Genomic DNA, 18,893 nt, shown 5'->3' on the forward strand with positions numbered 1-18,893 from the left:
AGGGAAAGAAACATACATACTATCATTTTCAAATGAAAATAATTTTCCAACCCTAAAATATCTTGCTTTAAAATCTTTTGCTGAACCTCAACATTATTGTTAATTTTACCTTTTTTTTTATCAGATAACTTCGTGGTCGATTCCAGTTCCTGTGTGCGTGCCTGCCCTAGTTCCAAGATGGAAGTAGAAGAAAATGGGATTAAAATGTGTAAACCTTGTACTGACATTTGCCCAAAAGGTGATGATATTTTTTTTCATTTTATAATGAAAAAATACTTTTATTTTATAATAAAAATGCAATAATTTATTGACTAAAGAAAAATTTTCTCAGCTCTCTAATTGTGCATCTTGTTTCTACAGCTTGTGATGGCATTGGCACAGGATCACTGATGTCAGCTCAGACCGTGGATTCTAGTAACATTGACAAATTCATAAACTGCACCAAAATCAATGGGAATTTGATCTTCCTAGTCACTGGTATTCATGGGTCAGTATTACATTTTTGTGGAAAATTGTTTTACAAAGTGCAGACAAAGCTTAAGAGATTCTTTAGTTTTGTCTGTTTGATTCCTTTTGACGCAGAGTTCCACCACACATTAATGCTTTCCTCCAACAAAATCAAATGCCAGATTTCACCAGCAGTGATAGTAAACCAAATTTTGGGGGTACATCCAGATTATGAATTTGGTGACAACTTAGATTTTAAAATATCGATTTTTATATAAGCTAAGATGTATTTACAGGACATTTTCCTCAAATCCATAGATTTCAGTAAGCTTGGCACATTTGTGGATATGTTTAGGGAAACAGTATCAGTGGACAAAGTGGGGAATTTCATTCAAATTCCTAACCAACTAGTACAAAACAACATAAATTAATGCATCTAACAGAAAACAAATCAGTAAGTTGAAATTCTGAGCTTTCAGGTATTTTCTTTGCCCTGCTGCATCTTTTTCTGTTTTAGACTTGGGAAGTTAGTGATAAATCTATTAAATGAATTTCATTTTAGCAATAAAAATTGTAACATTTTCTGGGCCCCTTCATTACAGAACCACCTGCTGTTTTTAACTGGGAAAATGACTAAGTTTGCATCCTTTCAACTGTAATGAAAATATCAATATTTTTACTTTATATTTTATCTATTTGTGTATATCACTACTTAATCCCTAAATATTAGTGCTACGGGCTACAGATAAAAAATATCACTCACAGATTTCCATTCAAAAGATTACTCTAAACATATATCATTTCTAGAAGCAAAACAATTTAACACATTATGAATAAATACGTCAAATAGGAACAAGAGAAATAGAACAAAGTGTTTCTTTACATTCAAATAAATTACCATAGGTCTTAGTACGTAAAGAATTTCTTTACTTTAAAATATAGCTTTTAATATGGATCTGTGCCAGAAACTGTAATAGTATGTATTCACTTTCTGTTATATTTGGTCTAAGAGGTGTTTCTTGTTTTTTTTTTTAAATAAGATCCAGACTTTTAATGTCTCTTTAAAAAAAAAATGTGCATGTGATTACTCTTAGTTTACATGGCAACAATCTATTGGAGATGGGTGGTACTACCATTTTGAGATGGGACACATTCAGTCGACTCCACCATGGACAATCTGTATTGAGCTGTGCGGCTTCCATGTCAAACAACTCCAATGTAAAATTGAGAACTGGGTTAATAATAAATACCTACATCCTCTGGTTGTTGTGGAAATTCAAAATAAAACAAAATATACATTTTTTTAAGTGTTCAGCCCAGTGCCTGGCATACAGTAAACCTTAATAAATGGTATAAAAAAGAAAGAAAAAGGTGGGGGAAGGGAAGGAGTAAAGGAGGGAAAGGGGAGAGAGAAAGAGGTAAAGAGAGAGATTGAAAAGTAACAAAAATAGAAGTTAAAAATCGCTAACCACCCGAAACAAAAGAAAGTTAAAAAAAAGGAGAAAAATGCACTTCAAGAGGAAAATCTCAGTGACTATATCTAGTATATAGCACAGTATATAGTGCAACAGATAATATTTCATAGACTACTGGAAACCAAATAAAGACAAAGTTATTTTCATGGCAGTCCATGCTTTCGATGTCATACTTCCTAGTTCAGACGATTATTATTTGTCCTTAATTATAGCACTTAAATTTAACATTATAATTAATATTATTGTGTCTTAAGCATAATATATAAGGCATTTTCCAGGACAAATATATATGTGAAATATGATATGTTCCTCACTCCTAGTCTCATGCCAACATGAAACATATTCTGAAGCCTTTCCCTTTCATTTTAGGAAAGTATTAACATAAAGTTAATTGAGTAGGTCTCAGACACTTATGTGTAGGCATATGTGTATTCATGTATGTAATATGTGTGTGCATATGGACAAAGAGAGATTTTAAAGATGAATAACATGAGGTATTATAAACAAAAAGCTTTCAGTAAATTAACAATTTTTTTTTTACTTCACTTAATTTCCATTACCCTAAATCTTCTACTAACTAGTTTTTAATAGGATGTATGGTTTGATTAAAATAGCGAGGTATTTCTTTAAACTATAGAAATGAAAACTCCATAATTAAGAGTGTACTTTTCAAAAACAAATTTCTGCAAAAACTAAATTTACTGTGAAGTTGTCAACTAAAATGTTAACATATAAAAGAGATCAATGTTCAGTTTATAGCACGATACCACCATTGCTAGAAATAAACAAGGCACTCTTATTTCCTTATTTAGAATGGGAACTGCAGGCAAAATTCAGTGTTCAGGGTTATCATAGGATCCCCTTTCATGTCTTGTTATGTCTAATAATGTTCCTATGAATATGCTTAGAGCAACAAAATGCTCACCAAATAAGCATGTTCATGCTGTGTCACAGTGTGACACAAACAAGAAAGTACTTAGGTGATAGACTGTAATGATGATAGACAATGGAAAACAGATGAGCTTGGTGAAAAAAAATAACGTGATTTCTATGGAATTGTGAAAATATGTTTCTCTCTCTTTATCCTGAGCTTTATTTTGGATCACCCAACACAGTAACAGGGTGGACATAATGTTTTTTTTCATGGTCCTGAATTTAGCTAGGAAAGTTCTCAATTTTAAAATCTATGGATTTCAAGTGGCTGTAGGGTGGAACGCCCTAGGGGTACTTTTAAGTTGGTAAGTGGGATTCTGTCAATTTATTTTATGAGAGTCCTGAATCTCTAAAATTAAGTATATAAAATTTCTGTGGTCCGCTGGGCTTCATGTGAACAGTCCAGAATTCATTTAATTCCTGGCAACCTGGAAGTGTTCTCAGTAAAGGTTTGGACTGACCCCATTATTGTGTGCTTGACCTGAACTTTGAGTGTTTCTCAGTAAAGCAGGAGTATTTGATTATATGGCTAGAGCTATTCTAGACACTGCTTTTCATCAAAGAACAAATGTTGAAAGTTCATTCTACTACTGCAGAGCTGATATTTCATGTGCATGCAGACATCTTTGCACATTAGAAAATGATAGCAACCAGAATTTTCCCGCATGATGAACCTAATTTTGTGGCTCCATTTTCACCGAAAGCATAGATATTCATTCTATATATCTTCAGTTACAAATAGAGCAAGTTTGCTAGAATATTAATTTAGACTTTAAGCTTTTGAAAGATATTCATGTCACATTAAGGAAAATCTTAATTGTTGATGTGTGAATTATGAGGACACTCATTTATAGTGTTTCCAAGCCTTCTATAACACACCATGTTAAACTAGTAGCACAATGTATTGATTATACTTCTTAGTTTTTCTCAGTTTGAAGCAGTAATTTCATCAAGCAAGATTTTTTTTTTCTTTTAAAAGATATGGGATGGTTCACAGTATAGAAAATATGCTGATGAATCAAGCAGAGAGAGCCAGTAAAAGGTGGTTCCAGAGATCAAGGTTGCTGAACTAATAGAGAATGTTTCAAGGCTCTAATGCCAGGATGAATAAATGCCAGTGGATTCAGAATCAAATTCTTAGAAGAAAGGCCATATGCTTATCTGTTTGTCAGGGGATTGTGGAGCACATTGACTGATAGCCTACAATGGATCATGTATCCTAGTGTTTATTCCCCATGTGAAAAAGAAGGTTCTCAGAGACTGGTAAAACAACAGATATCCAATACAAGGATAAAATTCAGTTGATTGCTAAAGGTGGATACAAACTTCTAAAAGAGCCTAATTCCTTGTTTTTAGAACGTTTGATCTCTCTTGGAGAAATGACCAATGAATGGAATTTAATTTTTCTCTGAAGAGTATATATTAATATAAGGTTTCTACTTGCCCAGAATAACACAGAGCACCTTTTAAAGTAATAAAACCTAGAAAAACTACTACATATTACTTAAGAAAATCTGAAAGTATTGCTTGAATTACTGAGAAATGTTTAATACTATGTTTATATTTGGCTTAATATTCAAGAATGTAATTATTTTGTATGGGCAGGATGTTATAAATGAAAAATATTTTCCTAAGATGAAAACTTATGAAAAATTCCATTAAATATTTAATTTTAAAGGTATTTTATATTAATTTTTGTAAAGACAGGGCATTTATGTATCAATAACATTAATTACAAAAAATATATTTATACATTAAGAGATTGTATTTTTAAAAATCCCCAAAATTTACAACACATTTTGAGTATTGTTAAATTTGTGGTAAATTTTATTTTCAAATGTTAGTATGATTCATATAGAGGGAAGCAAATAGTTCCTGTCATATGAAAGTGAACATAAATAAACAGATAGGAACAAGATTGCCCTGATAGATAAATGTGAAAATACAGAAAAATAAAAAAGTTTACTTCCTGTATTTGTTTTCACCTTTCTTATGAAATTACAGGTTCTGTTAGCAATTTAGTATGCTTTGAGGAACCCAAAAGGCAATTATTCTCACCATAACATAATTTATTTGCAGTGTATATTTTTCCAATTGAGAATAAACTTTTAAAGGCAAAATAAAATGATTAATAAATGGAATTGCTATATTTGGAGGTTTATTCAGGACAGTCAAATTGAACCGTTCCTCTGGATCTAGAATAGCCTTCAATGAAGAACTCATATTCTGTGTCATCAAAATTTCCTGAAAGTACCTTTTAATCCCCTTCCACATATAGCATAGAAAATCTGGATAAAACATTGCTAACCTTCCTATTGCTAATTAAAATCCAATTGGAATGAAATAATTTTTGTCACATTTCTCATATTCTCACCGCTTTATCTAATTTTAAGTTCAGCTTCATTTTTTTTCCCCCCCTAGGGACCCTTACAATGCAATTGAAGCCATAGACCCAGAGAAACTGAACGTGTTTCGGACAGTCCGAGAGATAACAGGTAATTTTTAAAGTGAGTTTGTTGTGCTGTGAACTATGTGAATTTTAGTCTTTTGTTAAAAATATTACATAGTATTGGAATTTTCGAAGCAAATTCTAGTTTTGAAAACACGTATTATTTTAAATGATGGGTGTCTTAGTTCCTTAGCATCTGTGCACATTTTGAAATCTGTGGAATTAAAAAAAAAAATCCTTGAAATTTTGATGTTACTGTTTTTGCAAATGTCAGTGGATCTTTGAATCCATGTGCTTCTATTTACTTTTCACAAGTACTATTGAGGATGGGTAGCAGGTAGGATTCATTTAGCACATGTTTTTTGAGGACCTAATATGTTCAGAGCTGTCATAGTAGATGATATGGGGCCCATAGACATGAATCAGACATGGGTTTGCTATCAAAGAATGTAAAATCAAATAAGGAGGCTTAGTTATATACATAAATGTCTTAGAATGCAAGACAGACAGCTGATGTTGTAAATGTACAGATAAGGTGGCAAAAGATTTCAGAGAAATTAAACTCTTTGTCTAGTTAGACTAAATAATTTTTCCATTTAGAAGAATAAATCAAATTAAGAATCATTTAAATCTTTAAACCATACACTTATATGATTCTGTATGTATATATTCTTGGTGTTCATTATTTTGACATTCATCATCTATTGAGTATTGTAGCCCAGAAACTTTGGGTAAGACACTGAATATTGGAAGAAGAAATATGATATAGAATGGTTCAGAAATAGGAATATTTGCTGCCTTTTCCTTACCTCCCATTTTCATCATATTTTAAGAATAATTGGTATTAAACACTGTTACTGAGACAATGATATTCTGAATTATTTTACTGCCCTTATCTTTTGTAGGGTTCTTGAACATACAATCATGGCCCCCAAACATGACTGACTTCAGTGTTTTTTCTAACCTGGTGACCATTGGTGGAAGAGTACTCTATAGGTAGGTGTATATATTCAAAGTTACAGGTCTCTGAATCATGTGTACATTATGTCATAGCCATCAGACTCATTGATTTACTGATTCTAGAAATATTGGTTTTCCACTTTAAATTCTAAAGGAAAATTCAATGAAAAATACCCCGATTGTGCTTTAAAGTATACAACTTGATTTTTCAAGTAATTTTAGTGTTTGGCAGTTGTGGAGTACATGATGTGAACCATAAAACTGAACCTTCTTTTTGATCATATGTTATCATAATTAAAAGATAGACTTGAATGACTTTGTAATGACTTTGGTGTATGGGATACAAATGCTGTTTTTCCAGGAGGTTCTTGTTTTGTCTCTGGAGCTATCATTTGAACAAAGCATCACAGCGCTGATATTTTAAAATTTGGTCCACTATGCTACATGCAGTGCTGGTTAATAATGGACAGATAATCAGGGCTCAGAAGGATACTGTTCTAAAGTTCTAATGTCAATATTTTTATTCACATAATAAAAATATGTTTTAATATTTATTAAGCTACTGTTTTTATTTTACTTCAGATTTCATCTGCACAAAATTATTGTTTATGAACAGTTAAAAGTTTATTTATATAAGGAGACCTTGATAATTTTTCTACTTAAATCCGAAAGATGCCTAAAGTCAATACTGTCATTAAATATTCTATAATAATGGTTCACAGGAAGTCCACTGAATTTTGCTATTAAAACAGGTATATCTGTAAGAGGTTCTAAAATGTAAAGGGAAAAAGTGCTTAATAAAAAAGGATAGTTGAGAGATAGAATCTATTCAAGTGCTATATGGAACCAATTTTTACTATCCATTGAATAAAGTGTTATAAATCTAAGTCAAGGCATTATTATGCTCACATTGTAATCAACAACTGAGGGTGGTTATGATGGGAACAAAGATTTGAGAGAGTGAATTACATCCCATTTGGGTACACACACACGTTATATATCTGTATATTATAATTCTCCATGCATGTGTATATATAAAACATGAAAAAAAATCTGAGTACTAAAAAGCAAAGCAAATTTAGAGGACAGCTTTGATTTCTAAAATATAAAATAATGTTCATAAGTTGATTGAAATGTGGGAAACACATTTAGTCTTTAGAAAATGGAAAAAAAATTTAATTACAAAGTGGACTATGTTGAGAAAACACCATCCTTGAAATAATTTGTTTCTACAGTGTAGTTGTTATTTAACTTTTAGAGATACTTTCTCACTTGTCCAAGCCTTCTGAGTATTTTTTTTATTTTAGTTTAGTTTTATTCTTCTCTTTAATTTTTAACATCTCCTATCCTTATACATTTTTCAAGTATTACAATTAACACTTTGGTTTCTGAGGTATAAATTAAAGCTAAATATCTATGGTCATTCTCTGAGATATTTACCTTCTGAAAGTGTGTCTAAATCTATTAACTAGTTAGAATTGAATTAATGTCTTACTTTGGGTAGATGAACAGTCACCCCATAAACGTTTATTTAATTATTTAGTCTTAATACAGGATTTCATTCTTGAGGAACTTAAGATTCAGGGGTTAGGAGGGAAGGCAGTGAGCAGATACGTCAGTGGTACATATATAGACAGAGACAGAGATATCATTGATATTCATAATTATAAAAGATGGGCTTTTTTGGGGGGGGTTCAAGTGATTACTTTTAAAACAGCATATAGCATGTAAAGAAATAGTATTTGTGGGCTTCCCTGGTGGCACAGTGGTTGAGAGTCCACCTGCCGATGCAGGGGACACGGGTTCATGACCCGGTCCGGGAGGATCCCACATGCCGCGGAGCAGCTGGCCCCGTGAGCCAAGGCCACTGGGCCCGCGCATCTGGAGCCTGTGCTCCGCAACGGGAGAGGCCACAACAGTGAGAGGCCCGTGTACCGAAAAAAAAAAAATAGTATTTGTATCTCCGGTTTATTAATTCAATCTTTTTTACACTCTATTAACATTCTTTTTGGAGTAAGATATGACATACTTATTTTACTTCAAGAATACATGTCATGGCCAGAAAACAATTATTACTGTTCCATTTTTTTCCTCTCCCCTCTCTTTAGTGGCCTTTCCTTGCTTATCCTCAAGCAACAGGGCATCACTTCTCTGCAATTCCAATCCCTGAAGGAAATCAGTGCAGGAAACATCTATATCACTGACAACAGCAACCTGTGTTATTATCATACCATTAACTGGACAACGCTCTTCAGCACAGTCAACCAGAGAATAGTGATCCGGGACAACAGGAAAGCTGAAAACTGTAGTAAGTACATTACCCAAACATTAAAAATCTAGAAACTTTAAACATTTTTTTTCTCATTCTACATTGGACCAAACAGTTAAACATAGTGGTGGGTCAGAATTGTTGTCTTCTTTTTCTCAACCCTTAAAAAAGGTTGGTATAAAATAATCAAATGGGTAACTTTTTATAATACATTGAATGTTTTTATAATGTATTTCATGTTCTCAAATCTTGCCTAATCATAAGAACCTTCCTGTGGAGATTTAGATTCAATAGCTGTAAGTGGAGCCTGGGAATCTAAATGTTTAATAAGCAACCTGGGTAATTCCTTGGATCCAATCAATTTATGGAAAGCCACTCTATTAAATTTTCTGTTTATTTTTTGTTTCAGAGAATTTGATAACATAGGATAACAAAGTATTTGCCATTTAGGAGTGGTAAAAAAAAAAAAAGACATGTTCTTCTGAAATTTGTAAAAATGCTGTTCCAGTAGTTTGCTAAAGTTCATTTCATAAATGTGTTTTTGTAGGCATGGAGCAATCTCTTTTTTCATGTATTTTACTACTTTTCAATCCATTCCATCACTTCTTGGTTACACAGAAGCAAATGATGTTTTCATGAGTATATAACTAAGTCATTCCCATCTTATACTTTGATACTCCAATGATTAATACTTAATTCTTCCCTGTTTTTCTCCTGGGTATTACTTTATTCTGCATCCTATAAGTGCTCCTACTATGCATATAGTAGTGACTTATAATAAATACAAAATAAAATGACTTAGAAGTCAAAGAATCTGTTTACAAATGTATATTCTTGTTGTGGTCATGATAAGTCAGTCCTTTTAAAAGTCACATTTCTTAAGAAATATTTTGCTCTTAGGAAGTCTTCTTGCTTTTTTAATCTCACCATTGGAACAATCACAAGGGTATACATACATAATGATTAAGTTCATTAAGTATGTGAATGAATAGTATAGGACTTTTTTAAAAATGTAAACTCTTAAGAGGCCAACATGATTTAAATTTACCAAGTAGTCCGTGAACTAATTGATTAATTTATAACCCACCTTGTACCAGAAAGGGTTTAAGGCATCTCAGCCTAGCAATTTTTATAAAATATAACTTATAATTTGTGAGGAATTCACATTTTAGCTCTTTTGGATCCTGAAAAGTATTTTCCAGAGAAAAGAGACCTGTTGCAACATGAGATTCCTGTTTTGAGTGAACTTAAGTTCTTATATATTCTTCTGTTCCTCATAGAATCAAGAAACATAAAATATTGTTATATATCAAAATATGCATGCTCACATTGAATGAGATTTATCATTTCATTGAGCCTAGATTGTTTCCTTGGTTTTATACATTTCTGAAACCTGGCAGAAAGCTTGCTTTTTTTTTTTTCTACTTAAGCTTCTTATCCCACAATACTATATTTGTGTTTGTACATGCCCCAGACAAAGTAGATTATTCATGGAAGTAAAATAGAAACTTTTTCAACACTAACTTATAAATATTTCCCTAAGTCAAGGTTATACTCTCCTTTTCTTTCACTTACTTCAAAAAACGAAACAAAATGAAAATAAAACAATAGTACCTCTACCTTTTAAAGGTAAGATTTAGGTATGAAGACAAAAAAAAAAAACTAAGGAACAATAAAAGAATGAGAGAAAAACATTCTTTTTCTTTAACTCATTTAATCATTTCACAAATCCCTTCTTTTACCTTTTGTAAACCTGAATAAAAAGCAAATGGGAAAAGAAAATGTGGAAAGAAATTAAATGTGAAAAAGCGAGATAGGAAAAATTTATGTAATTATTCCATATCTCTTCAAGACTTCTAAAATTTTGGAAAAAACAAAAGAAGATAAATAATAGTAATAAATTAAAAATCTAACATTTTCTTCAACTTTCAGTGTTAGGTCTCTTGGAGGTTTATCCACTTTTCAAATCATGAACATATTTTATAGTTGACTTTACAGTTTCAGGAAGAAATGAAACAATTAGAAGAAAGCAGTTTTGTGGTGCTATAATTTAATATTAAGCATATAATTTTTCATTTTTAACGTCTTAGAGTAAAAAATTTTTGCATGAAATCCATTTATCAAAATGTGGGTTTCGGTCTCATAGTACATTGGATCCTGCATTTTCAGAAATGTAATTATCCTATAAACTTGGCTTCAGATGTGCTGCTGATGTTTACACTGAACCTGCAATGGCTGCCCACGTGTGATTAAGGCCATGTTATCATCCATAGTATTATCTGCAAATAGGAAAACAAATATTTGCTTCATTTTAAATGTACTTAAATATTGCATTTTTAGACATTCTTTCTTAATATACCACACCCAAGACATATATGAGCACACACACATATTCATTACAAGACATATGGATACACAGACATACAGCATAAGGTGTGTATTCATATGCTCACACAACACATACACATGTACACAACCCTCGGACACATACCCATGCATTCACATGCATAAACGCAAACACACACAGTCACCATAAAATACTCTCATCTAAATCTGTATATCAGCTTGGTAGCTTAAAAGAAAAATCAGCCTTGATTTTTTTTTTTTTTTTTTTTTTGCGGTACGCAGGCCTCTCACTGTTGTGGCCTCTTCCGTTGCGGAGCACAGGCTCCGGACGCACAGGCTCAGCGGCCATGGCTCACGGGCCCAGCCACTCCGCGGCATGCGGGATCTTCCCTGACCGGAGCACAAACCCGTGTCACCTGCATCGGCAGGCGGACTCTCAACCACTGCACTACCAGGGAAGCCCCAGCCTTGATTTTTAACAGTGTTTTTTGGAGTTCAACATGATTTAAAACAGCAATGACAGTAAAAGAAAAACCTCACCTCATCTGTAAAATGTGACCATAGCTTGAGCAATCTTACTCTTTTAAGTCAAAATTTTCAAAGCAGACATACAGATGTCTTTATGGTTTGAAGAGATTGAGATTGAGAGAAACTCTAGGACATGAAAAGCTGGAACATTTTCTACCTCCTTTATTTGTATGGTTATGGTAGGGACAAAACAGTGCTGGTTGGAAGGAGTTTTATAGTAGGTTTATAAAAGTATTTGAAGTTTCTTTAAATAGTTAAGCATAAATTTTTAACACCAGAATATAAACAGTGAAGAGATAAATACTACACCAAACCTTCATAATCTGAATTACATTTGAACTCACACATCTTTATTTTTTAAATATTTGCACATATACACTTAAAACCAACATAAAAATGAGGGAAACTATATTCATAATTACCTTTCAAATTGAAATAATTTTATTTTTCTAATTATAATAGTGCTTTTATCATTGTTAGAAAACAAAACAATAGACAAATTGTAAAATTTTTTGTTTTAATTCTGTGAAGATTGCCATTGGTAGTTTGATAGGGATTGCATTGAATCTGTAGATTGCTTTGGATAATATTGTCATTTTCACAATATTGATTCTTCCAATCCAAGAACATGGTATATTTCTCCATCTGTTTTTGTCATCTTTGATTTCTTTCACCAGTGTTTTATAGTTTTCTGAGTACAAGTCTTTCGCCTCCTTAGGCAGGTTTATTCCTAGGTATTTTATTCTTTTTGTTGCAATAGTATATGGGAGTGTTTCCTTAATTTCTCTTTCTGATTTTTCACTGTTGGTGGAGGAATGCAATAGATTTCTGTGCATTAATTTTGTATCCTGCAACCTTACCAAATTCATTGATTAGTTCTAGTAGTTTTCTGGTGGCATCTTTAGGATTTTCTATGTATAGTATCACATCACATGCAAAGACTGACTGTTTTACTTCTTCTTTTCCAATTTGTATTCCTTTCATTCCCTTTTCTTCCCTGATTGCCATGGCTAGGACTTCCAAAACTGTGTTGAATAAGAGTGGCGAGAATGGACATCCTTGTCTTGTTCCTGATCTTAGAGGGAGTGCTTTCAGTTTTGCATCATTGAGTATGATGCTTGCTGTGGGTTTGTCATATATGGCCTTTATTTATTTTTTATTTATTTATTTTTAAATTAAATTTATTTATTTATGTTTTTGGCTGCGTTGGGTCTTTGTTGCTGCACCCGGGCTTTCTCTAGTTGTGATGAGCAGGGGCTACTCTTCATTTCGTTGCACGGGCTCCTCATTGCAGTGGCTTCTCTTGTTGCGGGGCATGAGCTCTAGGCGTGCAGGCTTCAGTAGTTGTGGCTTACGGGCTCTAGAGCGCAGGCTCAGTAGTTGTGGCTCACGGGCTTAGTTGCTCCGCAGCATGTGGGATCTTCCCGGGCCAGGGCTCGAATCCGTGTCCCCTGCATTGGCAGATGGATTCTTAATCACTGCACCATCAGGGAAGCCCTATGTCCTTTATTATGTTGAGGTAGGTTCCCTCTCTGCCCATTTTCTGGAGAGTTTTTATCATAAATGTATGTTGAATTTTGTTGAAAGCTTTTTTTGCATCTATTGAGATGATCATATGGGTTTTATTCCTTAATTTGTTAATGTGGTGAATCACATTGATTGATTTGCATATACTGAAGAATCCTTGCATCCCTGGGATAAATCCCACTTGATCATGATGTATGATCTTTTTAATGTGCTGCTGGATTCTGTTTGCTAGTATTGTGTTCAGGATTTTTGCATCTATGTTCATCAGTGATATTGGTCTCTAATTTTCTTTTTTTGTAATATCCTTTTTCTAGTTTTGGTATCAGGGTGATGGTGGCTTCATAGAATGAATTTGGGAGTGTTTCTCCCACTGCAATTTTTTGAAGAATTTGAGAAGAATGGGTGTTAACTGTTTTCTAAATGTTTGATAGAATTTGCCTGTGAAGCCATCTGGTCCTAGACTTTTGTTTGTTGGAAAATTTTTATTTATGGTTTCAATTTCATTGCTTGTGATAAGTCTGTTTATTTTTTCTAATTCTTTCTGGTTCAGTCTTGGAAAATTTTACCTTTCCAAGAATTTTTCCATTTCTTTGTGGTTGTCCATTTTATTGGCATATAGTGGTTTGCAGTAGTCACTTATAATCCTTTGTATTCCTGCATTGTCAGTTGTGATTTCTCCTTTTTCATTTCTAATTTTACTGATTTGTGTCCTCTCCCATTTTTTATTGATGAGTCTGGCTAAGGATTTATCAATTTTGTTTATCTTCTCAAAGAACCAGCTTTTAGTTTTATTGATCTTTGCTATTGTTTTCCTCATTTCTATTTCATTTATTTCTGCTCTGATCTTTATGATTTCTTTGCTTTGACTGACTTTGGGTTTTCTTGTTTTTCTTTCTCTAGTGGTTTTAAGTTTAGGGTTAAATTGTTTATTTGAGATTTTTCTTGTTTCTTGAGGTGACATTGAATTGCCATAAATTTCCCTCTTAGAACTGCTTTTGCTGTGTCCCATATGTATTGGGTGGTTGTGTTTTCATTGTCATTTTTTTCTATGTATTTTTAAAATTTCTTCTTTGATATCTTCAGTTATCTGTTGGTTATTTAGTGGTGCACTGTTTAGCCTCAATGTATTTGTGTTTTTTTTTTTTTGTGGTACGCGGGCCTCTCACTGTTGCGGCCTCTCCCACTGCAGAGCGCAGGCTCAGCGGCCATGGCCCACGGGCCCAGCCGCTCTGCGGCATGTGGTATCTTCCCAGACCGGGGCACGAACCCGCATCCCCTGCATCGGCAGGCGGACTCCCAACCACTGCGCCACCAGGGAAGCCCTATTTGTGTTTTTTTACAGTTTTTTTTTTTCCTGTAATTGATTTTCAATCTCACAGCATTATGGTCCTAAAAGATGCTTGATATAATTTCAAGTAAGCTGTGTATAAAAATATTTATTGAATAAGTACCATATTAATGGTAATTTCATTTATTTTCTATTTTTCATATCAGTACTGCCATAATGTGAATCTTAGTTCATAAAAACTTTTGTACTATGCAATCATTTCCTTGGGCTAAACACTTAAAAGTGGAATTTCTGTGAAATGAGGTTATATATAATAAATTTTGGTATATATTGCTATGTCATCTTTCAAAAATACTAGATTAATTTACACTTGTCCTAAACAATGTTTGATAAGGAATATTTTCCACTACTCTTTACAACACTTGATATTATCCATGGATTTAAATTTTGGTGATCAGAAATATGAAAAAGAAGTCTTTTAAATTTATATTTTTTAGTTGATATTGAGCCTCTTTTTATGTGTTGACTGATCCTTTCTATTTATTTTTTGTATATTACATAGTTATAAGCTTTATCCATTTTTTAATTCTGGATTTGAAAGAGCTCATCATGAATTAAGTCCATTAAATTTTTGTGTCTTAAATATGTTGTGTGTAATTTTCCCTCTATACGTAATTTTTAAAAATTTTGTCTTTTGATAGACAAACATTTTATGTTTTTATCTAGTTAAATGGATACCTCATTCTCTTTTTTATGTTTATGATCTTGGCATAGTCTATCTTTTTTCTTCTAGTACTTTAAAACTATATTGAAATTTTTAATCCATCTAGAAGTTTTGGTACAGCAAAATTTTTAAAAATCTTAATTTTTCTAGGATATTGACATAATTTACTGAATAATCCATTTCTTCTCACTGATTTTAGGTGTCTGCAATATTTAGCTAAGTAGAGAAAAAGTGCCAGACTCAACCGGTATAGTTTAATTTAATCATCACCACCACCCTGTAAAGTATAATTATCACCATTTTGCAGATGAATATACAGATGTCCAGAAAGTTGAATAATATCCCCAATGTTTGGAAGCCATAGTAATTAAAACAGTATAGTACTTGCATAAAAACAGGCACATAGGCCAGTGGAGCAGAATCAAGAACCCAGAAATAAATCCACAAATAAGTTCAATTAATATTTGATAAGGGAGACAAGAATATTCAATGGGGAAAGGATAGTTCTTCAAAATGATGTTGGGAAAACATGGATATTCACGTGCAAAAGAAAGAAAGTGGACCCCTGTCCTATGCCACTCACAAAATGAGTGCAAAGGGATAGGGAGGGTGGGAGGGAGATGCAAGAGGGAGGAGATATGGGGATATATGTATCTGTATAGTTGATTCTGTTACAAAGCAGAAAGTAACACACCATTGTACAGCAATTATACTCCAATAAAGATGTTAAAAAAAAAAAAAAGGATTAAGGACTTAAACATAAGACCAAAACCACAATATTCCTAGAAGAAACATTGAAGGTGAGTTCCTTGACATTGGTCTTGACTTTATGGATATGACACCAAAAGCAGAAGCAACAAAAGTAAAAATAAGTGGGACTACATTAAGTAAAAATTTTCTGCATAGCAAAACAACAACAAAAACAACAAAAGGAAAAGCCAACCCATGGAATGGGAGAAAATATTTTCAAATCATATATCTAATAAAGCATTAATACCCAAGTTATATAAGGAACTCTTGCAACTCAGTAACAAAGCAAACAAACAATCTGGTTAAAAAATGGGCAGAGGATGCAAATAGACATTTCTCTAAAGAAGACATACAAATGCCATCAAGTACATGAAAAGGTGCTCAACATCACTAATCATCAGGGAAATACAAAATGAAACCACAATGAGATGTCACCTCACATCTGTTAAAATGGCTATTATCAAAAAGAGAAGAGATAGCAAGCACTGGTGAGGGTATAGAGAAAAGGGACCTCTGGTGCACTGTTGGTGGGAATGTAAATTGAAGCAGCCATGATGGAAAATAGTATGGAGGTTCCTCAAAAAATTAAAAATAGAATTACCATATGATCTAGCAGTCCCACTTCTCTTCATCCTGATGTTCACTGCAGCATTATTCACAATAGCCAATATATGGAAACAATGTGTCTGTCAACAGATGAATGGATAAAGAATATATGACATATATACACATGTGCATGTGCATGCATACACACACACTAGAATATTATTCAGCCATAAAAAAGAAGAAAATCCTGCCATATGTGGCAACATAGGTGGACCTTCAAGACATTATGCTAAGTGAGTTAAGTTAGACAGAGAATGACACATACTGTATGATATCACTTTCATGCAGAATCTAAACACATCAAACTCGTAGAAACAGAGAGTAGAATGGTGGTTATCAGGGTCTGAGGAGTGGGGGAAATGGGGTGATGCAGATCAGAGTGTACAAACGTTTAAGTTATAGGATGAATAAGTTCTGGGAATCTAAGGTACAGCATAGCAAATATAGTTAACAAAACTCTATCTTATACTTGAACGTTGCTATGAGAGTAGAGGTTTAATGTTTTCACCACCACCACAATAACAAAATGGTAATTACATGAGGTGAAGGATGTATTATCTGAAGTTATTGTGATAAACACTTTATAATATATATGTATTTCAAATCACATTGTATACCTTAAATTTAAACAATGTTAGAAGTAACTTTGTCTCAATAAAGTTGGAAAAAATAAAACTTAGCCATAACTGTACAAGCTTTAAGTCTTTTCATATAACAAAGAAAATAATAAGCATAATTAAAAGGCAAAAAAGAAATAGAAAATAAAAGCAAACAAGAGAGCATATCAGCTCACAGAACTGAGAATTGCAAGGGATATTCCTTCAGGCACAGATGGATCTAGGGGTTAAACAACATCACCAGGACCCAGTCCTTTGACATTGCCCAATTCTGCTTTCTTCTTAAGCCAGCTCTCTTTCTTCATTAAAAATGTTTGGCCTTGGCTTGGAGAACTCACAAAGTTTATAAGTACAGGTAAAATAGCTCTACTTTCTCTCTCCCAGCATCTGTATTGTGGAAAGAGCCCCGGTTGACCCTGCTTGGGTCATATGCCTACCTCTGAACAGTTCACTATTTTCTCTCTGCCACCAACTGTTCAAACATGTTTTTAAGTCAGTCCCTTCAAAGCAATTGGAGTGATATTTTAAGAATAAGATCCTAACTCTCCTGCTTAAAATCCTTCATCAGTTTCCCACAGCTCTTTGGACAAAGCAGAAAACCCTTTAAATGGCCACTAGGTCCTACATAATCTGGCCATTTTTCACCTCACTAGTTCATCAGATATTACTTTCCCACTCAATGCTCATGTGCAGTCAGTTCTGTGAAAGCACTGATCTTTTTCACTGGTCAGACTCTCTTGATTAGACTTGTAATCCCCAATTTCCCCTAGCCCTCTTTGCTTAATAATTCCTATTTATCCTTCTCATCTCACATTGTTGTCCCTCTTTCTGTGGACTGACCTAATGCTACCTACCCATTAGGTTAGGGCAACTGTTATATTTTCTCTCAAAAAATATATATATTATACAATATAAATGATTATTTATCTAATGCTGTCTTCCTAACTGGACTGTAATCCCTACATAGAGACAATATGTATTTTATTTCATATTTCCATCATATCCCCATTTCTTAGCATTGTCCAGTATAAACTAAGTAGTTTCTCAACAAATACTTCTAGAAGTAAACACATGGATATACTTGTATGTTTCCACATTTCTCTTAAGTATGTTTATTGAGGGCTTAGTTAGATAAGTAACCCTGCATTGTATACTACTAATATGATGTCTAATCTTCATCATAACCCAGAAAGGTAGATTATTTACTTTACAGATAAGTAATATGTAAATAATTGCCCAAGGCTGCATGGCTAGTCATAGCGTAAGGATTTGAACCTATGTTGACCTTATCAGAAAAACTGAACTGTTACAACTAAATCATATTTTTCAGCCTTTATAGAAAAAGATTAATGGTATCTGTCCAAATACATTCCAAGTCAAACCCATGCCTCTACATATGGTAACTAATGCAAACAGCATACGTAGGTAGTCTTGTACAATGAAAGAGAAGATATTTTTTCTGCCTTTGTGCATTTCAATATTTTGAGCTAATCCATTTACTTTCACACATGCAGCACAGTAGCAAGATCCATTATTTAAGCTTGCCTCTATTTTAACAAAAGCAAGTTCAAGATTCTCTGTAAAGGTCGAAATACTAAGCACATTATTATCTCTCCAAATTTTTAATAGGTATAATTCAGAAGAGATAAAGAAATAACAATTTTACAGCTTCCAGAAAAAACGAGAAGTTAAAGTTTGCCTAACAACTACATTGCTAAAGTTTCTTTAGAGAGCTTTATAATGGTGTTTCAAACTGTAAGCCATTGAATAGGCCCTTCTACTCCTTCCTATGGAACTATCACTCTGGGAGGTCAGAGAGCGGTTGAATTCTTGGTGCTGAATGAAAACTTCTTCTCTTAAGAACTTCAAAGAAGTATTTTCCTTGGCCTTTTGTGGAGACACTTCCCATGTTTTCACTCTGCAGAAAATGATCAACCAGCCTTGAATAGCATCATCTAGTCATTTGGAAAGAGT

At 33.3% G+C, this 18,893-nt stretch overlaps 1 protein-coding gene across 4 annotated transcripts in view; it reads left to right on the forward strand.

The window, feature by feature from the left end:
* Positions 1-18,893, forward strand: part of ERBB4 (erb-b2 receptor tyrosine kinase 4) — a 1,128,925-nt gene that overhangs the window by 820,959 nt on the left and 289,073 nt on the right. For all 4 annotated transcript variants that reach the window (XM_007470009.1, XM_007470010.1, XM_007470012.1 and 1 more), the window contains exons 8-12: positions 125-238; positions 361-487; positions 5,277-5,350; positions 6,210-6,300; positions 8,373-8,572. In XM_007470009.1, coding sequence (XP_007470071.1) covers positions 125-238; positions 361-487; positions 5,277-5,350; positions 6,210-6,300; positions 8,373-8,572 — 606 coding nt within the window. The remainder of the gene's footprint in view (positions 1-124; positions 239-360; positions 488-5,276; positions 5,351-6,209; positions 6,301-8,372; positions 8,573-18,893) is intronic.

Source organism: Lipotes vexillifer, unplaced genomic scaffold (genome assembly GCF_000442215.2).
Source record: "Lipotes vexillifer unplaced genomic scaffold, Lipotes_vexillifer_v1.1 scaffold138, whole genome shotgun sequence".
In the NCBI taxonomy this organism is placed as follows: Eukaryota; Metazoa; Chordata; class Mammalia; order Artiodactyla; family Lipotidae; genus Lipotes; species Lipotes vexillifer.